The sequence below is a fragment of the Oncorhynchus mykiss genome, chromosome 3, assembly GCF_057628025.1.
Source record: "Oncorhynchus mykiss isolate SJ-2025 chromosome 3, ASM5762802v1, whole genome shotgun sequence".
Taxonomy (NCBI): Eukaryota; Metazoa; Chordata; class Actinopteri; order Salmoniformes; family Salmonidae; genus Oncorhynchus; species Oncorhynchus mykiss.
The window spans coordinates 27064965-27091957 of record NC_143024.1 but is presented as its reverse complement, the minus strand read 5'-3'; the positions used below and the strand labels follow the sequence as shown (position 1 = coordinate 27091957).

The window sequence follows — 26993 nt, the reverse complement described above, 5'->3', positions numbered from 1 at the left end:
TGAATCAGCATAATGTTTTATGGATGTATACAAATAAATATCAATAGAAAACAGGTCAAACGAACTGAAGTGCAGCTCGGTTGCAGTCTGTCCAGCTTCAGTTTGAAGAGATTGTGTTAGCTGTGCTGTTGGCTAGCTCCTCTGAACAACAGTGTCCTGATGAGAGAGCACATTTTCTATGTCAGGTGAAATCGCACACCATTAGCTCATTGTTATGGATGTATCCAAATAAATGGCATTATCATGGCTGTGGTGGTCTACACCACTCGGCTTCGCCTCGTACACATTGACCGCAATGTGGTCAATGGTTCAAATGAAAACCCAAGAGGGCTGGGTATGGTCCCTTGGGTTTTCTAGAGCTACCTCTGCCCTGGACTACATGACAACAATGTGTACGAGGCGAAGCCGAGTGGTGTAGACCACCACAGCCATGATAATGCCATTTATTTGGATACATCCATAACCTTAGCGATCACATGTAGGACTTTGATTGTGTATGATTTGATTTCTATGTGATTTGATGGTATTATGTCATTTTGCTTTCAGTGGCAGTGCAGTATTCCTTGTTTACAATTAGAATGGGTGCAGTTTTAACGGACCCCTGCTGCTTCATTATGATAAACACACCTTTCACCATACTTGACAATATCACAATTTGCTTGTGTTTGGGGGTTTTACGCCTTGTCTGATGATTAATGACTGACATATATGATTACATAACAATTTAGACTGATTATTCCTTCCCTTCATATTTTTCTTATCAGGCTTGGAAGAAGTTGGAGAGAGACCCGAGAGGACCAGGTTGTGCTTGTCATGACGTTCTACAGCCAGTAGAGGGAAATCTTCACCAAGGTAAGACTCAATATGGCAGAACTTCCTCTAAACACCTATCAACCTCTAAAAACCTATCTGTGTCGATGTAAAATGAAAAAATAAACAAAAAAGGCTTCAATCATTTCAATTTCCATGATAAGCCCTCAATTATTTATTAGGTTGTTGGCAATGCCCACTAATAGCAAACCCTTCCAAAATGCCTTGAACAGAACCATTTGTGAAGCCAACAAAATGGTGCAAGAAATCCAAACCATAACTTTAAACAATTAATTCAAAGGCAAAGGCCTTTCAAACTTGGGGATTTAAGATTTGAATACAAGGTCAATATTAATTCACGAAAATGTACACATGTAAGAAAAATGTGTGTATCAAAATACTTGAAATGGATGGGCATTTGTCCAGGCCTCCTTTAATTAATCCTCTTTTAGTCCTTCTTACACACATCTAGTCTAGTACAAAGTATTCAATCATTTACATCCCATTACTTGAAACTTTTAAAATCATATTCACCCAGTTATCCAAGTTGTTTTAGATCAGAATATTGGCACTAAATGCCGTATTAAAGAAATTATGAGTCAGAGTGAAGACTTACTTTTTGGTCCCTCTAATAGCAGTCAAAAACTATAGGATATCATTGTTTATGTTCGACACTTCATCAGTTGATGAAGTTTGATATCAAAGCCATTTGAGACATTGAGTCACTTGCACAAGTACTTCTTGCCTATCTTCATGATGTTGAGGTTTTGAAATCTTGCCTCTTGTAGCCTCTGTTCCATGTATGAGCTTGTTTTAAACCAGTGAGCAGCATCATCCGATGACACGGTCTGTGTTTTCACCAATGCACACTCATTCATGCCCATCATCCATCCTGTTAGCATCCCCATTGCTAACGTTATCTCCCTCTCCATGCCCTATCGCCTCCACCTCTTCCTCCCCACTGTCTTCCTCCTTCTCTGGATGTGGTGGGGGCGGCTCCGGGACTGGAGGTGGGGACTGGGGAGGTAGGGGGATAGCCTCTCCCTTCTTGGCCAGCTCGACTAGCTCTCGGGCAGATGAGGTGGGGGTCGGGGTAGGGTAGGTGTGGTGGAAGGATTCATAGTCCACCTCGTAGAAGCCCTCCTCTAGGGAGAGCACAGGGGTGAAGCGCTCCCCCCACATGACCTCTGAGTCTAGGTAGGAGCTGCGCGCCTGGCATGTCATTCCTGGCGGGAGAGAGAAGGGGGAGGGAGACAGACATTACTGACATGAAATAGAGGATAGGAACTTTAAATGACTGTGTGATTGGGTATGATCTAAATGTTTATTTTAAAGCCCTTGTCATGGAATTATACTAAGACCTGGACTCAAGCTGCGTCGTTGTGATTTGTGGATCTAATTAAGATTCACTATGTGGATCTAATTAAGATTCACTATGCTTTGTCTCCTCTACTTTAAATGAGCTGTACTCCTTTCATTGAACAAACATTTTTGGAAATAGGCTGAAGAGTGGTTCTAATACAGAGATGTGCATCTTCTCTTTCAATCACACACATGTACACACATCAAACACACAGATGCAGAAACACATACAGATAGATAGATAAACACACACAAACACACACACACACACCTTTCTGAATATATATATGTGGATTGCCTATAAAAAGGTTATGAGCATTTTCATCCGATGCTCAAGTGAACCTTGAAGAGCCACATCAATTACAGTACATATTATCCACAGGAATGCTGAAACAAACCAACTGACTATGCACAGCCAGCACCAGGGGTATATCAAAGCAGACAGACCAATGTACAAACACACACACACACACACACACACACTAAGAGAAGTAAGGGGTTCCGGGTTGGATGATTCACAACCTTGTGATGTATCAACAGTTCTTTTTTTCAGCAGCTATAATGTAAATATATACAGTGGGGCAAAAAAAGTATTTAGTCAGCCACCAATTGTGCAAGTTCTCCCACTTAAAAAGATGAGAGAGGCCTGTAATTTTCATCATAGGTAAACTTCAACTATGACAGACAAAATGAGAAAAAAAATCCAGAAAATCACATTGTAGGATTTTTTATTAATTTTATATGCAAATTATGGTGGAAAATAAGTATTTGGTCACCTACAAACAAGCAAGATTTCTGGCTCTCACAGACCTGTAACTTCTTCTTTAAGAGGCTCCTCTGTCCTCCACTCGTTACCTGTATTAATGGCACCTGTTTGAACTTGTTATCGGTATAAAAGACACCTGTCCACAACCTCAAACAGTCACACTCCAAACTCCACTATGGCCAAGACCAAAGAGCTGTCAAAGGACACCAGAAACAAAATTGTAGACCTGCACCAGGCTGGGAAGACTGAATCTGCAATAGGTAAGCAGCTTGGTTTGAAGAAATCAACTGTGAAAGCAATTATTAGGAAATGGAAGACATACAAGACCACTGATAATCTCCCTCGATCTGTGGCTCCACGCAAGATCTCACCACGTGGGGTCAAAATGATCACAAGAACGATGAGCAAAAATCCCAGAACCACACGGGGGGACCTAGTGAATGACCTGCAGAGAGCTGGGACCATCAGTAACACACTACGCCGCCAGGGACTAAAATCCTGCAGTGCCAGACGTGTCCCCCTGCTTAAGCCAGTACATGTGCATACCCGTCTGAAGTTAGCTAGAGAGCATTTGTATGATCCAGAAGAAGATTGGGAGAATGTCATATGGTCAGATGAAACCAAAATATAACTTTTTGGTAAAAACTCAACTCATCGTGTTTGGAGGACAAGGAATGCTCAGTTGCATCCAAAGAACACCATACCTACTGTGAAGCATGGGGGTGGAAACATCATGCTTTGGGGCTGTTTTTCTGCAGAGGGACCAGGACGACTGATCCGTGTAAAGGAAAGACTGAATCGGGCCATGTATCGTGAGATTTTGAGTGAAAACCTCCTTCCATCACCAAGGGCATTGAAGATGAAACGTGGCTGGGTCTTTCAGCATGACAATGATCCCAAACACACCGCCCGGGCAACAAAGGAGTGGCTTCGTAAGAAGCATTTCAAGGTCCTGGAGTGGCCTAGCCAGTCTCCAGATCTCAACCCCATAGAAAATCTTTGGAGGGAGTTGAAAGTCCGTGTTGCCCAGCAACAGCCCCAAAACATCACTGCTCTAGAGGAGATCTGCATGGAGGAATGGGCCAAAATACCAGCAACAGTGTGTGGAAACCTTGTGAAGACTTACAGAAAACATTTGACCTCTGTCATTGCCAACAAAGGGTATATAACAAAGAATTTAGATAAACTTTTGTTATTGACCAAGTACTTTTTTCCACCATCATTTGCAAATAAATTCATTAAAAATCCTACAATGTGATTTTCTGGATTTTTTGTCTGTCATAGTTGAAGTGTACCTATGATGAAAATTACAGGCCTCTCCCCTCTTTTTAAGTGGGAGAACTTGCACAATTGGTGGCTGACTAAATACTTTTTTGCCCCACTGTATATCTTAATTTGCATTTCACCTGCAGCAAATGTATTAAATTATAATGATATAGCTGTAATTCTTTGAATGTAAACAGCACACTAAATGAATAAAACAAATACTGGCAATTCAATGGTATCATGTATACAGTGGGATACCTACATACTGTGCCTGATGATGATATTTAATATACAATTAACATACCAATTAGCCTACGTATTTTCATGAAGCATTTAGAAAAACGAAACAAAGCCTTTGAGCAGCGTGTGAATAAGAGATAAAAGCAGCTGTCACCCCTTCTGCCGCCCCGGCATTCGACGTCGCCGGTCTACTAACCACCGGTCCTGGCAACCCACATTATGCACACCTGACAACCATCATTACGCACACCTGCTCCCCATCGTTATGTACACCTGGACTTCAGTACTTTGATTACTTCCCTTTTATTTAGCCCTCAGTCTTCAGGCAGTCTTGGTCATGCCCAGTACGCTACTCTTGTTTTGTATATCGTCATGTTCTTCCTTATTAAACTCTCAACTGCACTTGTTTCCTGACTCCCTGCTCCCATTCTTTAAGCACCTGAGAGATTAAAACCTCTTGAATCTAGGGGGCACTATTTTCATTTTTGGAAAAATAACGTTCCCAAAGTAAACGGGCTATTTTGTCAGGACAAGATGCTAGAATATGCATATAATTGACAGCTTAGGATAGAAAACACTCTAAAGTATCCAAAACTGTAAAAATATTGTCTGTGAGTATAACAGAACTGATATTGCAGGCGAAAGCCTGAGAAAAATCCAATCAGGAAGTGACTCTTATTTAGAAACCTCTGCGTTCCTATGCGTCCCTATTGAGCAGTGAATGAGATATCAACCAGATTCCTTTTTCTATGGCTTCCCTAATGTGTCTAGTGTCACAATACATAGTTTCAGGCTTTTATTTTGAAAAAAAAAGAAAAACGTCAACATTGCGTCAGTGGTCAGCTGGAGTCTCTCAGAGTGTTTTGTGCTTAAGGGACACATGCGGCCATTGTTTCTCTCTTTCCTACTAAGAAGCCATCTGTCCCGGTTGATATATTATCAAATAGATATTTGAAAAACACCTTGAGGATTGATTATAAACAACGTTTGCCATGTTTCTGTTGATATTATGGAGCTAATTTGGAATATTTAATAGTTATTTCGGCTACAAAAATAATATTTTTGGAAAAAAGGAACATTTGCTATCTAACTGGGAGTCTTGTGAGTGAAAACATCCGAAGCTCATCAAAGGTAAACGATTTAATTTGATTTTCGTGACCAGGTTGCCTGCTGCTAGCTAGGAATAATGCTATGCTAGGCTATCAATAAACTTACACAAATGTTTGTCTTGCTTTGGCTGTAAAGCATATTTTCATAATCTGAGATGACAGGGTGATTAACAAAAGGCTAAGCTGTGTTTCAATATATTTCACTTGTGATTTCATGAATATGAATATTTTCTAGTATTATTTATGTCCGTTGCGTTATGCTAATTAGTGTCAGTTGATGATTACGCTCCCGGATCCGGGATGGGTAGTTACAAGATTAACAGCAAACCAATAAACTCTTTCCTACTTCAAGCAAATCCCACTTCAAGGCCTGATTGGGTTTGATCCCCGAGGGAAAAGAGCAAAACAACACTGTTGTCGATAGATTAAAAAAATGAAATAAAGCATCAGCTTTTAGCTTGTCCTTTGACTAAACCGTCAATATTGACATGGGATACTGAGGAAAAAACAGCCCTTGCTGTTCGATGGATCAAACATTCTTCCTCTGTTAAATCAAAGTCTATATATTGAGTAGAATATCAAAACCAAATCTGAAGCAATAACACCCACACGGTCTGCATCCTCATAAACAAAATCAAAACTAAATTGCCTGCAGTATTATTTTATTTATTTAACCTTTATTTAACCAGGAAGGGCTCATTGAGATTAAAATCTCCTTTTCAAGAGCGCCCTGGCCAAGATAGGCAGCACTAAATCATTACAAAAAAATTAGACAGACAGACAACATGAAAAACTACAAGTAATCTAGTAAAAACCATTGAATTCACTAAAGTATAAAACAGCAAATTAAAAACATTGACAGGTCAGGGAATCAGCCTCAAAATCCTTCATCAGTGATTTAAAAGCACCAATCGGGACAAGTTCTTCCAGTCTAAAAGTATTTTGTTAGGTGTTCCAAGACGATGGCGCAGAGTACATAAAAGCCCTTTTACCAAATTCAGTTTGGACATTTGGAACAGTTAGCAGGATAAAGTCCAGCGAACGAAGAGTGTACCCACCACATTTCTGAACAATAAAAATGCACAAATAAAAAGGTAGTAAACCCAAAATGGCTTTGTAAATAAAAGTATACCAGTGACTGAGCCTGAGCCGGAAGCATTCATATATAAAATATCCCCATAGTCTAGTAAAGGCATAAATGTAGCTGATACTAGCCTCCTTCTGGCTTCAAAATAAAAACAGACCTTATTCCTAAAATAAAATCCCAATTTCAGCTTCAATTTTCAAAGTTGTTGAATATGCAATTTAAAAGAGAGGCCGTCATCAATTAAAATTCCAAGATATTTATATGAGGTTACAACCTCAATCTCCTCGCCCTGACAGGTAGTAATAGGTGAAAGGTTCAGAGGTCTATTTCTTGCATTAGAAAACACCATTAGTTTAGTTTTGTCAGTATTGAGGATCAGCTTCAATTGACACAAGGTATGTTGAACAGTATAAAAAGCAGTATGTCTTTGAGCAGTAGTTCAGTTCACTCCTGGACCGAGAATCATTGACAGTGGGTGGGATGGGAAAAGGGAATTGGGTCATTCCATGAAGAGTGCTTTTGCGTCCCTTTGATATTTTAAGTAGAAATTGTGCATCAATATTGAATTTTAAAAGCATGTTATATTAAATGAAGTTCCCTTTAATATAGACCATATGGATAATTCAATTAATCCACATTTTAAAATGAGTAAAGGCTTGCTAATGTGCCAAAATCCAAAATCTGTCAACCCTGTCACTTCTAGGAAGATTTTAACCCACTTATCCCCAAAATGTCTCCAAGTTTCATCATCATGATAAAGCCCTAGTCATTTCTGAAGATTATCATTTATTTCATGTGATTAGTGATTCATTTACGTCTGTCCTGCATTTTAAGGTCAACCCTGTTACGTGAACTGAACTCTCATTTTAATATGGTGAAACTATTCCCTTTTAAACAGAAACATTGAACATCTAATAGTCAAATCCTAGAGTAAAAGCAGGTGAGCTGGTTCTAATCTTCTTAGCCATTTTCTGGTGTTTTGTGGTGGAAAACTGAAAGGGTCGATCATACACGTCAACCGTGTTACCCATAGATAGGCAGGCTAGACATGTTTTAACAAAACAATTTTTTTTGTGTAGCTTGCATTCAATTGCCACTCCCTGTTGCACACAACAAGCTTCATTCCCCCTGTCACAGGGGGATTTATGGCTGATTTAAGAAGAAATCGTCAACCTGTCACGTTGGTATAAAGAGATTCAGGAGACAGACGCAGGAATGTGTAATAGGGTTTTGTATTTTACCCAAATTACGGCATGCCGTGTAAAGGCACGGGGACGAAGACCAAACAAACACATAACAAAACACAGGGTAGAAACCCAAACAAACACATAACAAAACACAGGGTAGAAACCCAAACAAACACGTAACAAAACACAGGGTAGAAACCCAAACAAACACGTAACAAAACACAGGGTAGAAACCCAAACAAACACGTAACAAAACACAGGGTAGAAGACCAAACAAACACATAACAAAACACAGGGTAGAAACCCCAAACAAACACGTAACAAAACACAGGGTAGAAACCCCAAACAAACACGTAACAAAACTCAGGGTAGAAACCCCAAACAAACACGTAACAAAGCACAGGGTAGAAACCCAAACAAACACGTAACAAAACACTGGGTAGAAGACCAAACAAACGCGTAACAAAACACAGGGTAGAAGACCAAACAAACACATAACAAAACACAGGGTAGAAACCCCAAACAAACACGTAACAAAACACAGGGTAGAAACCCCAAACAAACACGTAACAAAACACAGGGTAGAAACCCAAACAAACACGTAACAAAACACAGGGTAGAAGACCAAACAAACGCGTAACAAAACACAGGGTAGAAACTCAAAACAAAAGAGAGAGGAGTATCTCGAATAAATAGCACACTCAAACAATGATTTAACACATGGGACGAGACCTGTAATCATCTGTGCAATCCACAAGGGCACGAAAGCCCAAAACACACAGCACAGATACTCACACGCACCAACGGACATGGTAACAATAATCAACCCCACCATTGTGAACAAAGGGCACATATATACAAATACAATCAGTAGGAATAGGGACCAGGTGTGCGCAATGAAAGTTCCAGAGGGATCCGTGACACAACCCTGTTACGTTCAACTCTGTTACTTTATTTTGCACTTAATAGGCACTTACTATAGTGTATATATATATTTCCTTATCCTCTTGAGATGGGAAAACAAGTTTTTATTCAATTGAAAATGTGCTCTTTATGACAGAATTAGGTTAAATCAAACATTTATTTTGACCAAGTTACACTTCACAAAGGGCACCAAATTGGTAGAACGACCCAATTCAATCCCCATTCCAACCTGAATTCCCTCAACGTCTTCTACTCGTTTAATTTCCCAGAGGCTGTACTATTGACAGGTCTGGGATTCTCTCACAAACACACAGACGGGCTTTCCTTGAGTCCCTCCTGCTTCTCACAGCAGCCAGAAGACCCTAATAGAGGATATTAGCATACAGGACAATGCTGTGGCCATTTAGGACAGTGTAATTGCAGTCCTTGTCAAGTGCATTCACAGCCAACATTAATTGGTGATACCCTGCAAGTCTCAAGTGATTCCTGTCGACTGCATCCTCTTTATCCAACCAAGTGAATGAATGCTTATAAACAGGGTCACACAAACCTGCATTAGATTCTCATATTATATGTTAAAGTACCTGTAATTATAGTGTTATTAATGTTATTTTAATAATCATTTTCTACATCATTATGATTACAATAAAAATCTCTCCAGGTAGAAGTTTGTCGGCACAGATCTAGGATCAGCTTACCCTCCACCAGAATGAATCTTCATCATTAGGCAGAAAATGCAAATCTGACCTTAAATTAGAAGAACCCACCTGTGGCTTCCACCATGCCCTCCAGGATGACCACTACCTCAAACTCCTCTCTCTCCAGCTGTTCCTGTGAGATTTCCCAGAAGGGACTGCCCTCGTTGAACTCGTGACAGATGATGAGTGGAGACACCAGGAAGAGCCTGTCGTCCCCCGTATCGAAGCCCACATTGATATCCGTCTGATTGAGAGGGATAAACTCCCCTTCCTTGGTCTGCTTGGAGTGGATCAGCTTGGCCCGGATGGAGGCCTCCACAATGTGTGAGTTCCTCAGGTCTCCTACCCTGAACATCAAACACAGCTTGCTGTCCCTCACAGAGATCACCGCCTTGTGGGAGAACATGAGAGTCTCGGCTCGCTGCTTGGGCTGGGAGATCTTGACGAACATGCATCCCACCATGAAGGCATTGACGATGGAGCCCAGGATGGCCTGGACTAAAAGCAGGAGAATCCCCTCTGGGCATTTATCAGTGATGACCCGGTAGCCGTAGCCGATGGTGGTCTCCGTCTCGATGGAGAAGAGAAAGGCGGAGACGAAGCCGTTGAGGTTGTTGACGCAGGGGATCCAGTCTCCATCGTCGGTGTGGTCCAGGTCTCCGCGGATGTAGGCGATGAGCCACCAGATGAGACCGAAGAACACCCAGGTGGTTGTGTAGACCAGGGTGAACACCAGCAGGTTAAAGCGCCACTTCAGGTCCACCAGGGTAGTGAAGATGTCTGTCATGTAGCGGTATTTCTCGCGCACGTTGCCGTGATGCACGTTGCACTTGCCGTCCTTCTCCACGTAGCGCTGGCGCCGTTTTCTCAGGGTACCTCCTGAATGGTTGGAACCTTTACCGCCCCCACCTTGCCTGCCGCCCACCACCATGGTCCGGTCTGTGGGCACCTGTGTGTTGTTCGTGTGAGAGAAAGAAAGAAAGAAAGAAAGAAAGAAAGAAAGAAAGAAAGAAAGAAAGAAAGAAAGAAAGAAAGAAAGAAAGAAAGAAAGAAAGAAGAGGGTTAATGACTGTGTGATTTAACAAAGTAAGTTATTGCTAAATTGATCACTTCCATCAAAACTTCCGTCACCTTGTTTTTGGTAGTATCCCATCTTGGTTTTGACAGCTTTTGGTCCTGTTTCTCCACATCCTGTCCAAAACGCCCTTTGAAGCAATTCATGGCCTCGAAGCGTTGGGCCACAGTCGCTGTTTCTGTCCCCAAACAGTACGTACGCTTTCTAGCTGGAAAACATAAAAGCATATTTACATGAAAGATTATTCAAATTCCACTGTGTAGCGGACTAGCGACAAACCTGTGACATTTCATATCAAACTGAAATGAGGTGTGGTGGTTTTTTAGTAACATCAGAAATCCATCATAAAATATAAAAGAGCCAACGCAAGCTTTTATGAACAGCTCTCCATATCAACTCATTATTGCTGTTCACCTCTGTCAGCCTGGACAGGCAAGGTTCAGAGACATGGTTCATTTCTGCCATTGATCGGCAAAAGCAGACACCCTCAAGCCAAACAGAGAACACGCCAGTAATTCATTAAGCTCAGAACCACTTCACAGTTTTAAATACCATCTTCCCACATACAGACTGGGGCACAAACACTGGCACGCACACAAGCACACACACACACACCACATGACCCTCTCTTTTTCACATCTAACTACGTGACTCCTGGCTCACTGTAGAAAGGATCAAGTGAAACCCTTTTAAGTGAATCTGCCTCATTATGCCTTTTGTCATCCTCCCAAATCGCTCCAGTCAATCCAGATCTATCCACCACCGCGGTGGGTGACTTGCAAGATTCTAAAGATGAGATCGACTGAACTTCAGATGGGTTGTAGCCTACTGGAGATGTAGATTGCATGATCAGCAACCTAAGACTTATCTCAGTTAGTTGCACTGCGACTTGCAATGTCTGCCACCAGCAAAACAAAACAACTCAGCTTCCTCATTTGTCATTATGTAGATTTGAGGGAGTATAACAGATGTAATGTGAGAGGGAGTGAGCTTCAGGGTTACTCAGATAGTCCAAGGATACTGCTCCATGGCCATGTGCTCCTTTGTAATGACAGGAGTTCAAAGCTCCTAGTTCCAGTCTCCTGTGGTCAGTGTGGGGGGCAGGGGAGGGGACAGGGCAGAAAGCCACACTCTCTCTCCCTCAGCAACACTCTCACAATCTCACTGACCTCATGTCAGCTCATTGCACTGCTGTTGTTATAAAGGTCTACAAGCAGCGTTTAAGATAAACTAATGACAAGAGTGAGTATGCGTGTCCGTGTGTGTACGTATGTGTGTGCCAGTGTAGGCTCCTCAGAGGAGGAAGGGGAGGACCATCTTACTCAGTGAATTTCAGAAAAATTTAAAATAATGAAACATTAAAAAAGATATCCTTTTAGACAAAACTATACTAAATATATTCACGTCACCAAATACCTGATTAAAACACACTGTTTTGCCATCAAATCATAGGATTAGAATCAGAGAACGAACCTAGTGTGTTGTATCGGGGTTGTGCCACAGAGCATTATGGGGGTTCTATGTGTTGAGAATCTTGGTGAGTTGGTGACATATTGGATAGAGATTGACAGTGAAGAGTAATAGTTGAGCATTGTTAGGATATTATTCCATTCAAATTTGTTTTTTCAAACTACAGGAGATAGAGGAGGTAGATTATATGTTGTTTTCTTGGTTTTAGAACTTTATTTTTGTGTGGAGTTAGTGCAATTTATTTCAATTTGCCTTGCTAACTTTAGTAGCAAGCACTAACATCGCTCCCGAGTGGTGCAGTGGTCTATGGCATCTCAGTGCTAGAGGCGTCACTACAGACCCTGGTTTGATACTGGGCTGTATCACAACCGGCCGTGATTCAGGGGGCCCATATGGCAGCGCACAATTGTCCCAGCGTTGTCTGGGTTAGATTTGGCCGGGGTAGACCGTCATTGTGTTGGGCCAGGGATTGAAAGGTTGCTGGATCAAATCCCCAAGCTGACAAGAAAAAAATCTGCCCCTGAACAAGGCAGTTAAACCTCTGTTCCCCGGTAGGCCATCATTGTAAATATGAACTGTTCTTAATTAACTTGCCTAGTTAAAAAAAGGTGAAATAAAAATGTTTTAAAAATGAAAATACTCTGATCTGGTATTTAGGCTATTTATCAAAGAATACACATAATCACTCCGGACAGGCACAAGCAAAAACTCATTACATAAATGTTTCAGCAGCCTAGGCTACACCTAAACATTAGAGATTTGACATGCTGTATGGGATGAAAATGAGATTTTTTTTCAGTCTGATCAACTGTAGGCTACTAATAATAGCAGGTGCATACAGCCTATGCGCCCTGTCCATCTGGTCAGGGTAAACAAATTGGTAATGTTATGTATATATAGCCCATTTGTTTGTCAGAAGAAAATGTGAATGTGATCAAATTTGATTTATATTCAAACTTGGGCTGGCTATGCTGCCTATACCTTTTCAATCCAAAATGATTAACTGGAATTAATCAATCAACACAATAGTAATGACATAGACTGTGAGTTCATTTTTAATGAGGCCTACAGTTGCAAACATGCATAAAGAAAAGCTCAGCTGTCACGTCCAGACCTTAGTTCCTTTTTTTATGTCTCTATTTTAGGTTGGTCAGGGCGTGAGTTGGGGTGGGCATTCTATGTTTGTATTTCTATGTGTTTGGCCTGGTATGGTTCCCAATCAGGGGCAGCTGTCAATCATTGTCTTTGATTGAGAACCATACTTAGCCAGCCTTTTGTCACCCTTGGGTTGTGGGTAGTTGTTTTCTGTCTCTGTACCAGTACCAGACAGGGCTGTTTTGTTCGTTCCTGTTTGTTCTAGTGTATTTAAAAGATCATGAACACGTACCACGCTGCACCCTGGTCCTCTCCTTCTTCCACCAACGACAACTGTTACATCAGCCCTGTGAGTTCTATTGTCTATCAGTTGTTGTCTCTGTGTCTGGGTAGAGGAAACTCCCCTGTTAGTCTAGTCTAAGTATAATTAATATGAACAAGTATAAGGTTGCTGCAGTTTGACAGGGTTTTCTTCATGAGTTAAAAAAAAAAACCCATGTGACCTGATTAGAAAAACTGGTCCCATCATAGCCCATATAAAACCTTTTTACAATAGTCCTGTAGCTCAGCCTGGTCTCATAGACCAGATGTAATCACTGCCATACCCTATAGGGTCCATGCCCCAGGCAGAACCATTTTTCCAAGTGCTTTATTCAGGAATGTTTCTTGGGCTACTTTGTGTCAAATGGGCGAGATGCACAGTCTGTGTTTGACTTTGTGAATTCATGGAGAAACCTGTTGTCCAAACCTACGATGGCGCAGCTGTAATGGAATGTATCTGCTATTTACAGCTAAGTCCCCTCCTGTACCCTGATTTAAGAGGTGATGACCACTCCACTAACATTGCCAACTCTTTCCTTTCTTTCCTTTCTTTCTTTCCATGAACTGAAGCCATGTCTCATGTGCCCACTCATCCACTGGCACATTGAATGTTTCCTCTCCAAGCACTGAGTAGCCCTGTCAATTTTCTCTCATTACTGTATGTAGAGTCAATCACTTACACAAAAACAATCATATTTTTACACATCAATGATTTTACTCATTGCATGGATTAACTCATTTTTAACTATTTTGTCTAACTGTGGAGTGTAGTGTGTGTGTTTTAAAAAAATTTTTTTTTACTTCCCAGTCAAATCCTGTCCTGCCCTCAGTGGAAGAGTTGAACTCTTCTCCAACACCATCCATGATGAGCCTGTCCTGCACTGAAGGCTATGAACACCTCAACCCCTGTCCTGCACTGAAGGCTATGAACACCTCAACCCCTGTCCTGCACTGAAGGCTATGAACACCTCAACCCCTGTCCTGCACTGAAGGCTATGAACACCTCAGAGCCTGTCCTGCACTGAAGGCTATGAACACCTCAGAGCCTGTCCTGCACTGAAGGCTATGAACACCTCAACCCCTGTCCTGCACTGAAGGCTATGAACACCTCAGAGCCTGTCCTGCACTGAAGGCTATGAACACCTCAACCCCTGTCCTGCACTGAAGGCTATGAACACCTCAACCCCTGTCCTGCACTGAAGGCTATGAACACCTCAACCCCTGTCCTGCATTGAAGGCTGTGAACACCTCAACCCCTGTCCTGCACTGAAGGCTATGCACACCTCAACCCCTGTCCTGCACTGAAGTCAAGCCTCTGATCAACTCATGCCTCATACCCTCATTCAATCACTGCTGTGATCCCTTTCCAACAGAGTGGAGTAGCCCTCTCATTCCCACTTTTTTCAATTGTTCTCTCTCAGTTCAGCAGTGTCATAGCTTAAAACATTTTTACAGGGCACAGAGCTTCTGGAACAAAACACCCAACACTTGAAATAAATAGATCTTAATTATAGAGTAGAGTGGCACATTGAAGGTGAATGCTCAAGTCATCTTTCTTTTGAGCCAGACTGCCCCTGTTCTATAAACTACCAGCCAGCATTTATAATTGACAAACAATTCATCATTACCAACACCACCTACTCTCAGCATATTTCCCCTGTGACCCCTATTAGACAGCAGAGATTCATTAAGTCCCTGAGTTTAGATGTTGAGATGAAAACATTCTCTGCCACACACACACTCCCGATGAAACCTCTTTGAAGTTATACGCTTAAAATGATCAGCCTCCATTCCCCATGCTCCGTCCAGTGGTAGAACACTGGCAGTAGGTGTGGATGTGATGAGGAGTTGCCTGTTAGTCAGCAGCAAATGTGTGAAAGCTGAAAGCCATATTAATGATGCAGGGCTCTGTGGGGTACGTGGGGGGAGGACAGGCAGAGACAGACGGAACACGCTGGGAGGCCACAAATCAGCCACTGATCCATCTAGAGGTGGGCCCGCCTGACGAGAAGATTAAAGAGACATGGGGACAACATGCTGCCTACATGTATGACTGGGAGGAGAGACATTAGCCAAGGACTGGCAGGGGAGGGAGAGCAAGGGAATGAGGGACGGGGACAAGAAAACAAACAGAGAGAATGAAGTAGATAAAGAGAAATGAGGTAGAAAAACAAATGAGTGAAAATGATAAGGAAAGAGAGTAAGGAGTAGTGTTGGACAGGGCAAAAGGCAAGGATGATAGTGTTGATTGGCGAGCAGATCGGTCGAGTAGAGGGTTTCAGGAAGGGAGATAATGAGAGAGACAGTAAAGAATAGTTTAATAGGGCCAGAAAGAGAGAAGGGGTTAATGGTTTGAAAGGAAATGACAGGTGTGGTTGGAAAGGTCAGAGAAGAGAGATGATGACTGGTTGTAGAGGCTGGAGCAGCCAGGTGTGAAGTGAATCGGTGAGTGCTAGGCCTAGTGTTGACACCAGTACCACTACTGCTAGTAGCAGTGTGTGTGTTTTTACAGGCTTCTCTCCAAGTTTGCATTCTGATCACAGTAGCTTCCCCAGAGGCTCAGTCAACCAACATGGCTTAATCCTAAAGACAGGACTGACCTCAGTTCAGAGTAGCCAGGCAGCATCTGCTTCCTCAGCACAGCTCCACTGGCACAGCATGTTACAGCACTAATGCCACCCAGAATAAAGAATAGTTCTGTCAGGCATAAGGGATGGAGGCCAGCCTTCTGGGATGAAATGTCATGTCACCAGTATGAGGAAAAGATGAAGTCTCATTCTCTGTGTCGCCTATGTGAGAATCTTGTCGTGAGCACCAGTGATTCTTTACTTTTTTCTTATTATTTTCGCACTCCATTTATCACTCTCCCCTGCTCCTCAGTCTCTTTCCCTAGTCACTTTTCTCATTTCATCTGGGTTCCCATTTTGGCTCAGGATGATGAGGGTATAATGGCCTCATTGAAGACTAATGCTTTATAATGATGAAATGACCTGTCCAGCACAAACTGAGAGCCACAGACAGACAGAGAGACCGACAGACTTGCCAGGACAGAGAGAGGATGCTTGAGCTCACTCCCCTCAGCCATTAAATTACACAGCCAAAGAGAACAGTAGTTGGGAGAGAGAATGAGTAGATGGGAATTAAAGAATACTACCAGAAATAAGAGGTGAAAAGAAAGAGAATGGAGTGGAGATAATTAGGAAGTGGTGAGGCTGAAACGAGAGCCAGGCAGACTCACTGCATTCCCACTTCACACTGTAGTCTACACACTATCTTTAAAGGCTTTGTACCACATTTAAACACTCTGCCCTTCAGAGAACTTCCTCTTAGGAGGGCAGAAAATTAGTTGTAATGGCTATTTTTATTTTAAAACAGCTTGTGTAGGTAGCATCATTAGATATGAGCATAATCATTTACATGGCTAGACATGATCTTAAATGTACCTATTGCTCCTCTATTATTCCTCAAGCAAGAGGGGAGGCCGATGACATCACAGATTCCCATTAGACCAACTCCTTGAATGCCCTACTCCTTGAAGTTTGCAGTTTTGTCTAAAAAAACACTATATTGCTCAAAACAGATTTTTTTTTACCCCTTAGTGTGTGTACTTTACAGTATTTATACTTGAGACTTTTCAACAGTTAAAGTTAGCTGGAGGACGTCTTTAACTAATTGTAAATCAAATCCAATTAGATTTGTCACTTGTGCCGACTACAACAGGTGTAGACCCTACCGTGAAATGCTTACTTACAAGCGATTAACCAACAACAGTTTTAAGAAAATAGAGTTAAGAAAATATTTACTAAATAAACTAAAGTTAAAAAAATATATAACAATAACGAGGCTATATACAGGTGGTACCGGTGCCGAGTCAATGTGCGGGGGGTACAGGTTAGTCGAGGTAATTTGTACATGTAGGTACAGTAGGGGTAAAGTGACCATGAATAGATAATAAACCGCGAGTAGCAGTAGCGTAAAAACAAAGGGGGGTCAAAGCAAACAGTCTGCTGTTCTCTCTGCTGTGCGGTAGAAGAGAGAACAGCCTATTTTTTTTTTTATAGGTATATATTTAAAAATATTTACCAGGCAAGACAGTTAAGAACAAATTCTTGTTTACAATGACGGCTACCGGCAAAACCTGGACGACGCTGGGCCAATTGTGCTGCCCTATGGGACTCCCAATCATAGCCGGATGTGATGCAGCCTGGATTCGAACCAGGGACTGCAGTGACACCTCTTGCACTGAGATTCAGCGCCTTAGACCGCTGCGCCACTCTATGACTTGGGTGACTGGAGTCTTTGACAATTTTTTGGGCCTTCCTCTGACACCGCCTAGTTTATAGGTCCGGATTGCAGGAAGTTTGGCCCCAGTGATGTACTGAGCAGTACGCACTACCCTCTGCAGCTCCTTACGGACAGATGCCGAGCAGTTGCCATACAAGGCGGTGATGCAACCAGTGCTCTCGATGGTGCAGCTGTCAAACTTTTTGTGGATCTGGGGACCCATGCCAAAGTTTTTAAGTCTCATGAGGGTGAAAAGTTGTTGTCGTGCCCTCTTCACAACTTTTTTGGTGTGTTTGGACCATGATAGTTTGTTGGTGATGTGGACACCAAGGAATTTGAAACTCTCGACCCACTCCACTACAGCCCTGTTGATGTGAATGGGGGCATGCTAGGCCCTCCTTTTCTTGTAGTCCACAATCATCTCCTTTGTCTTGCTCACGTTGAGGGAGAGGTTGTTGTCCTGGCACCACACTGCCAGGTCTCTGACCTCCTCCCTATAGGCTGTCTCATCGTTGTCGGTAATCAGGCCTACCACCGTTGTGTCGTCAGCAAACATAATGACGGTGTTGGAGTAATGCTTGGACACGCAGTCGTGGGTGAACAGGGAGTACAAGAGGGGACTAAGCACGCACCCCTGAGGGGCCCCCGTGTTGAGGATCAGCGTGGCAGATGTGTTGTTGCCTACTCTTACCACCTGGAGGGTGGGTCATCAGGAAGTCCAGGATCCAGTTGCAGAGGGAGGTGTTTAGTACCAGGGTCCTTAGCTGAGTGATGAGCTTTGTGGGCACTATGGTGTTATCTGTAGTCAATGAATAGTATTCTCACATAGGTGAACCTTTTGTCCAGGTGGGAAAGGGCAGTGTGGAGTGTGATTGAGATTGGGTCATCTGTGGATCTATTGGGGCGGTATGCGATTTGGAGTCGGTCTACGGTTTTCAGGATGATGGTGTTGATGTGAGCCATGACCAGCCTTTCAAAGCACTTTATGGCTATAGACGTGTGTGCTACGGGGTGGTAGTCATTTAGGCAGATTACCTTCGCTTTCTTGGGCACAGCAACTATGGTGGTCGACTTGAAACATGTAGATATTACTGACTCGGTCAGAGAGAGGTTAAAAATGTCAGTGAAGACACTTGCCAGTTGGTCCGTGCATGCTCTGAGTACACATCCTAGTAATCAGTCTGGCACGGTGGCCTTGTGAATGTTGACCTGTTTAAAGGTCTTGGTCACATCAGCTACGGAGATCTTGATCACAAAGTCACCCGGAACAGCTGGTGCTCTCATGGGTGCTTCAGTGTTGCTTTCCTCGAAGCGAGCATAAAAGGCATTTAGCCCGTCTGGTAGGCTCCCCTCACTGGGCAGTTCGCGGCTGGGTTTCCCTTGTAGTCCTGCCACATCCTACGAGCGTCAGAGCCGGTGTCATAGGAGTCAATCTTAGTCCTATATTGATGCTTTGCCTGTTTGATGGTTCGCCTGAGGGCATAGCGGGATTTCTTTAAGCGTTCGGATTAGTGTCCCGCTCCTTGAAAGTGTCAGCTTTAGCCTTTAGCTTGGTGCGGATGTTGCCTGTAAACCATAGCTGTTGATTGGGATATGTACATACGGTCACTGTAGGGACGATGTTGTCGATGCACTTATTGATGAAGCCGGTGACTGAGGTGGTATACTCCTCAATGCCGTTGGATGAATCCCGGAACATATTCCAATCTGTGCTAGCAAAACAGTCCTGTACAATAGCATCCGCGTCATCTGATCACTTCCGTATTGAGCGAGTCACTGGTACTTCTTGCTTTAGGTTTTGCTTGTAAGCAGGAATCAGGAGGATAGAATTATGGTCAGATTTTCCAAATGGAGGGCGAGGGAGAGCTTTGAACTCTGTGTGGAGTAAAGCTGGTCTACAGTTTTTTTTCCCTATGTTTGCACATGTGACATGTTGGTAGAAATGAGGTGAAATGGATTTAAGCTTGCCTGCATTTAAATCATCAGCCACTAGGAGCGCCGCTTCTGGATGAGCATTTTCTTGTTTGCTATTGGCCTTACAGCCCATTGAGTGCCAACGCCGGTTTGTGGTGGTAAATAGACAGCTACGAAAAATATAGATGAAAACTCTCTTGGTAGATGGTGTGATCTACAGCTTATCATGAGGTACTATACCTCAGGCGAGCAACACCTCGAGACTACCTTAATATTAGACATCGCGCACCAGCTGTTATTGACTGCCTGGTGATGCCACCAGGCTGACATTTCAGGCTGTCTATTCAAACAGCTGTTAAGCTGAATGTGCATGATCCTTATTTTCACAATTTCAGTATTATTCCAACCTCTTAGTGTGTAAATATATATAAAAACACAGGAAAGTACAGTTTTGACTGCACTGGGCCTTTAATGATACTTCCTGGCTATGATTTAAGCATGTATCACAGTAAGCCTTTGTCTCATATACAGTACCAGTCAAAAGTTTGGACACCTACTCACTCAAGGGTTTTTCTTTATTTTTTACTATTCTCTACATTGTAGAATAATAGTGAAGACATCAAAACTATGAAATAACACATGGAATCATGTAGTAACCAAAAAAAGTGTTAAAGAAATCTAAATATATTTTAGAATCTTAAAGGAGCCACCCTTTGCCTTAATGACAGCTTTTCACACTCTTGGCATTCTCTCAACCAGCTTCACCTGGAATGCTTTTCCAACAGTCTTGAAGGAGTTCCCACATATGCTGAGCACTTGTTAGCTGCTTTTCCTTCACTCTGTGGTCCAACTCATTCCAAACCATCTCAATTGGGTTGAGGTCAGGTGATTGTGGAGGCCAGGTCATCTGATGCAGCACTCCATTACTTTGCTTGATCAAATAGTCCTTACACAGTCTGGAGGTGTGTTTTCAGTCATTGTCCTGTTGAAAAACAAATGATAGTCCCGCTAAGCGCAAACTAGATGGGATGGCGTATCGCTGCAGAATGCTGTAGTAGCAAAGCTGGTTAAGTGTGACTTGAATTCTAAATAAATCACAAATTGTGTCACCAGCAAAGCACCCTCACACCTCCTCCTCCATGCTTCACGGTGGGAACCACACATGCGGAGCTCATCCGTTTACCTACTCTGCGTCTCACAAAGAGACAGCAGTTGGAACCAAAAATCACAAATTTGGACTCATCAGAACAGATTTCCACAGGTCTAATGTCCATTGCACATGTTTCTTGGACAAGCAAGTCTCTTCTTACTATTGCTGTCCTTTAGTAGTAGTGGTTTATTTGCAGCAATTCGACCATGAAGGTCTGATTCAAGCAGTCTCCTCGGCACAGTTGATGTTGAGATGTGTCTGTTACTTGAACTCTGTGAAGCATTTATTTGGACTGCAATCTGAGATGCAGTTAACTCTAATGAACTTAGCAGAGGTAACTTTGGGTCTTCCTTTTCTGTGGCGTTCCTCATGAGAGCCAGTTTCATCATAGCGCTTGATGGTTGCAACTGCACTTCAAGAAACTTTCAAAATTCTTTACATTTTCCTGACTTTTTTGGTTACTACATGATTCCATGTGTTATTTCATAGTTTTGATGTCTTCGCTATTATTCTACAATGTAGAAAATAAAGAAAAACCCTGGAATAAGCACGTGTCCAAAGTTTTAACTGGTGCTGTAATGGTTTTCTTCCATGGAAGGAGAGGACCAAAGCGCAGCGTGGTAAGTGTCCATGGTATTTATTTAAACACACAAACTGAACGCTCCATACAAAAACAATAAACGTAACGTGAATAACCAAAACCGAAAACAGTACCGTGTGGTGTAAAACACAGACACGGAAACAATCACCCACAAAAACACAGTGAAACCCAGGCTACCTAAGTATGATTCTCAATCAGAGACAACTAACGACACCTGCCTCTGATTGAGAACCAAACAACCTAGACACACAAAACATAGAATGCCCACCCAGCTCACGTCCTGACCAACACTAAAACAAGGAAAACACAAAAGAACTATGGTCAGAATGTGACAGGTGCTGTACATCATTACTGATGAATACTGACAGTAAAGCCCCCCTGGATGTTCCATATTTCAAATATACATACTGCAACATACATTTGCCTCTCCATAAAAGGTCAACAGACCATGATTCAACCTGCTCCATACATCTGCCATTGACAGTAGTGCGTGACACAATGACTAATTTAGGGTTACAAAAGTCCTGGAACTTTCAATAAATTCCCTGGTTTTCCCGAAATCCTGGTCGGAGGATTCCCGGAATCAGGAAAGAATAAGCAGGAAATCCAAAATCCTCCAACATGGATTTCTGGAAAACCAGGGAATTTATTGAAAGTTCCCAGAATGTTGCAACCCTAGTCACAGTTAAATCATGGTTGATTGGCTTTAGTTTGGGCAGAGGGAGTCAGGTTCCGTGCAGCTGGTCTCCAGGGGCTTTGCTCAACATCTTTGGCCTCCTCAAATATACCGCACGCCCCCTTGTTATTGTCCCAGGGCATGGGATGTAATGGTCAGCTACAAATGCACTGCAGAGAATACTAATGAGGGTTCAGAAGGGATGTTTTTTTTTGTTCAGGAAGATGGTTGATACCTGAGAGTGATTTACTGCTCTAGAATTGGCACTTGTTTCAAACCCACTACGGGAGCTTCTTTTACAATAAACAATCCTGGTTTTCCCTTGGGTAAATAAGCACGGTACGGTGGGAGGTCCTGCCGCTTCCCGCGTTTAGTATCTTTAATTAAAGCCTCAGGTTAGGTTTTGTCCTGTTTTCGTCTACACTTCCTCCGCACACAGAATACAAATTGACAGAATTAAATGGTATAAACGTATTTGCTCTTCACAGCGATTGTGTCGTAAACCACTTCTGACATTCATTTGAGGGCAATTTGAAAGTGAAAAGGACAACTCAATACGTGATCCTCTCCTCCGCCAACGCACGGTACTCTGCTGAGTGCGGCTGATAATGGGCTGTGGTGGCTGAGCATGAGCAGTAAGCTAGAGCAGCACCTCTGTATTCTTAATCAAATCACTGTCATTGCCAACACCTATAGCCCCTAATATTCTCCCCCTCTTTCTCCCTCACTGCCTCATTTCCACCCCAATGAACTCAAATTGACAAGTTCAGGCAGATGAGGGATACAAGAAAACCCTTTAATTTATGTTAGGGAAATAGAAAGCCAGCCAGCGATAGGTTGAATGATGATGGGATAAGGAGGTGGGAGAGAGAGAATGTTTAAACCTTGAATGGAACAAATGTTCTCTCTGTGAACCATATAGATTAAGTTTAGAATCACAAGAAATGTGTAGTTAACAGCATTAATGGAAAGTAAATATGAAAAATATATTATGAGGTTATGGCTGTTGGTGAACTGAACAATGTCCAAAGCCAAACCTGGCAGGCTGACATGGTTAGAGTCAGATGCTTCATGCCCCTGACATGGTAATAGTCAGAGGAGTCATGCCCATAGGGGACACAGTGGCACGTGGCCCTCGGATCACATTCCTTTCAATCTTTTACCCAGATTTTAGCAGAGACGCAGAGAAGCATATTTTGTTTCTTTAAAAAAATAACCCCCAGACAGGAAGATACAGTTTAAGACGTATGCTTAGAATATGCAGGAAAATGTATTTAAAATAGAATTAAGCATAATGATTATGACTCTAGATTGCAGGAAAAAGCTGGTTTAGGTGTGAAAAATGAAAAATTCTCCAACTGGTGTTAACATAATATTATAAACCGGATAGTTTGGCTCCTGGATGCTGATTGGCTGAAAGTGGTATGACAAAAATGTATTTTTACTGTTCTAATAACGTTGGTAACCAGTTTCTAATAGTAATAAGGCACCTCAGGGGTTTGTGGTATATGGCAACTCCGCATTGCGTCATGCGTAAGAACAGCCCTTAGCCATGGTATATTGGCCATATACCACACACCCTCATGCCTTATTGCTTAATTATACCATGGCATTGTTGAATACTTGTTTCTGATTGGCTTGAAGGGCATTATAGAGCGTGCATTATTTCCCTATAACGCACAGTACATTTGCACGGTAGAATTCAATGGCTATAGTTAATTCTTACACATTCTATGTCTGAGCTGCTTTGAAAGCAAAGGTTGAAACGAAAACATTATTGACATTGTTGAATTGGATTTTCATAACGGCAAGCTAGGGTTAGCTAAACTAGCAAGTCTGTTTGTTTGGTCACCATGGCAACTACTGTAGCTATCTAGTCAACTTGCTAGCTACTTCAGTGGATGGTGAAGGGATAATAAACTCGGGGCGCTATATGTTCTCTAGAAAAGAATTCAACTCCACAGAAGGTCAGTTCCACTTTCCACATGCTTCATTATTTTCCATAGAACGCATAGCCCCTCAATGTGTTTACCCCTTAGGTGTAGGCATGCATGCCAAGTAATATAATTAAATTAGCAATAGAATACAAATCACAATACTGTAAAACAAAGACACAAAACAAATTGATTGGAAAGGTATACATCCCTAGAATAAAACAGAGGCTATTTCTGCACTGGCCAGAAAATATTATGACTGAAATGGCCTTGAAAAAACAACAGAAACGTAACATTTTCAGAGCTCACATATACTTCTTGGGAGTTTCCTAATGCATTTTAGCTGAAAGTTCTTGATATAATTATTAACCACACATTCACTTTTGGAATATCATATCTTCTGAACTAAAACAGATATTAAACGTAGTTAAAACATACTGAAAATAAGTTCTCGCAATATGTTCAAGGTTAATTTCATCAAGGCTTTAAATTCAACCCATTACAAAGCCTTGGTAGATGAACACCCCACTGACATTGGAGTCATCTTCATAGCCATGAATAGTGGTTAAGCTGGGTAGGTAGTGTAACCATCTAGCAATTCCCAGTCATATTTAATATTCAAGAACAAATCTAAACCATTCCATCTGATGCCCATATGCTACTCCAATGGTTCCATGATATCCAATTCGCTGTCATCAAATCTGAAGCATGTCAATTGCTCTTGAGCAGCCATGCCCTCCTTTTAGAATTTCTAGAATGCTTTATGTAAAAAAATATAACCAATTTGACAACGTGTGAATAGTTATAGAAAATATATTCTAAACATATTTGACATGGATAACAGGATGTGTTGAACACACAGCGCCCAGGGCATAGTCGCAGTTGACTGTTAGTTCTGGAATGATTATTTATTTAGAACGTGAATCGTTGATGACGAACAGCAGCAAGGCGCGTTAATAATGGGGTAAGAAATAATGCACGAATACTTCATGCTGTGCAGTTGGGAAGAGTGGGGCTGTTTAAAATTGTAGCTTACAAGTGGGTACTGGGTAGGCTAAAGAATTGGACTAGCTGTCAAAATTATAGTCGAGCGTGAAACGCATTGGAGCATAAGAGGAACATATGGGCACGTTCACTCACTTGCTGAAAAACAACATGAAAACAGGGCGATAACGCAACACACCAAAAGCCGCCGAGAGAATAAAAACGGGAGGGTAGACCGGAGACGAGAGAGAGCGGGGAAGAGAGTGAAAGAAAGAGCGTAGACAAATTGGGGATGGATGAATGAGGATAAGAAAATAGATACACTATAAATGAACAATGTATTACAATGTTTTAAATTGTTCATTGGCGTCAACATTGTATCTGTAATTAGTCAAATTTTATACCCAAATTTAAGTGGATTTCTTTCGCAATCATTTGTTAAAATGTTTTATGCTAGGCTTCTAGTTGCCTACTAATCAGCCTAACTGATTGACATGGTTAGGTTAACTCACATTACCCGCTGATTTGAATTAAAACCACAAAAAATGGAAACCTCAATAAACGAAGTTGTCCGCATGTTGACTTTATCTAGTTTAATAGACACATAGCCTAACAACCCGGCGTCATAAAGGCTACGCAAAACTGAAGCAAATAAAGTTTGCAACCCCTAACAGACCCGAGCATACATTAACCCAGTTTGGTTGCCTAATAGCCTTGTCTATTCAGTCATATAGGCTACTACGGACATATATACAACGTTGGCAGGGTTACTACTGTATTAAGCATTTAATAATTATGTAGTTAATAAAATACCTCACCTCGGTTATACAACGGTGCTTGGTTCGACTGCACGACCAAAGGTAGGTTACATCAAACACGACCACCGAGCGCGCCGCCAGTGCGTGTCCACATATCAACACATCTTATTCCTGTAAATTGACAGAAAACGGAATTGATAAAAATAATAAGTTGCATTTACTATCGCTATAGTAGTTTGGAATTAACACGTCTGGTTATTTTGGCTCGGTGGTTATCCATGAGTGGGGCAAGGCATCCTCTGTTTGCGCTGTGCTTACCTTCTTTCCGAACTGGATTTGAGAGTCCCATGATCGCTGCCATAGCAGATCTGGTGGCGGTTTTAAAACAGTAGGTAAGACCACTACAGTAAACTGCGACTTTTTTTGTTCCTCCTGTAGCTCCGCCTGGTCTCATAGACTAGACGTAACAGCCAGCTGTAGCCTACAGTTCATTGTGCGCGAAGGAACGGACTAGACTTGCCACTCCTACGCGTAATGCAAAACTCCCCTCCCCCTCATCCGCCCCCTGTACTTTACAGACTACTAAGCTTTTCTCATTATGTACGATCTAATATATGTGCTTCCGTGCTGTGTTCAGTGCTCAGTATGATAGATAACATTACTATTCGGCTTTGACTGCTCTCTGCAGTGGCATCAGTAGTCCCATTTGATTCCGTGCAAATCATTCCCTCTGATCTACTTTCATTAATAAGAGTAATCATTTTTTCTCAGCGGGAATGCTAAGATTACCTTCTGAAAAATGGTAGACAATAAGAAATGCAGAGGTAGGTGACTGCATGACCTATCTATGAGATACATTACATTGTTTCAGCCATAAATGCAGAGGTATGAGGCACTCCGAGTGTGAGGCACTCTTGCATGATGAAAAACCTTGGCTGAGACCAAAAACTTGCTTTTAACTCCCCAAGCTAATGTCTATCCACTGGGCACAGCACAGACCTCAGTTCAACCTCTAGTTTTGATTTACATTTGGTTTAGCTGTCAACTAACCTGAATTCAACTTGAAGTCAACAAAACAAGGTCACCATGTCATTAGATTTATGTTAAACGTTGGGTGAAAAAATGAAGAAATTCCCTTACTTTGATGACTTTTTTCAAATCCATTCAGTTTTCCACATTGATTCAACATCATCACATAGGATTTGTCTGTTGAAATGAAGTGGAAACAATGTTGATTCAACCAGTTTTTGCCCAGTGGGTACAGCTATAGTTCAGTGGGCTC

The 26993-nt window shown here is 42.1% G+C and overlaps 1 protein-coding gene and 1 long non-coding RNA gene across 2 annotated transcripts; one reads left to right on the top strand and one right to left on the bottom strand.

Moving 5' to 3' along the window:
- Positions 1–955: 955 nt before the first annotated feature.
- On the bottom strand, positions 956–26218 carry kcnj21 (potassium inwardly rectifying channel subfamily J member 21). The gene is made up of 5 exons (XM_021592745.3): positions 26030–26218; positions 25772–25882; positions 10581–10732; positions 9519–10398; positions 956–2036 (listed from the first exon to the last, which is right to left on the bottom strand). The coding sequence occupies exons 3-5, from the start codon at positions 10668–10670 to the stop codon at positions 1681–1683; spliced, it is 1326 nt and encodes a 441-aa protein (XP_021448420.1). The 5' UTR covers positions 10671–10732; positions 25772–25882; positions 26030–26218; the 3' UTR covers positions 956–1680.
- LOC118946067 (uncharacterized) lies at positions 13298–17139 on the top strand. Its single transcript, XR_005041232.2, has 3 exons — positions 13298–13438; positions 13981–14068; positions 14219–17139. It is a non-coding gene; the product is annotated as an uncharacterized LOC118946067 (long non-coding RNA).
- Positions 26219–26993: the final 775 nt, after the last annotated feature.

Excerpts from the sequence above, each read along its gene's own strand:
- kcnj21 (XM_021592745.3), bottom strand. The coding sequence starts at position 10,670 with ATGAATTGCTTCAAAGGGCGTTTTGGACAGGATGTGGAGAAACAGGAC. Across the intron at positions 10,399-10,580 it reads GGGATACTACCAAAAACAAG|GTGCCCACAGACCGGACCAT; the intron begins GTGACGGAAGTT and ends AACAACACACAG. Across the intron at positions 2,037-9,518 it reads GGGCATGGTGGAAGCCACAG|GAATGACATGCCAGGCGCGC; the intron begins GTGGGTTCTTCT and ends CTCTCCCGCCAG.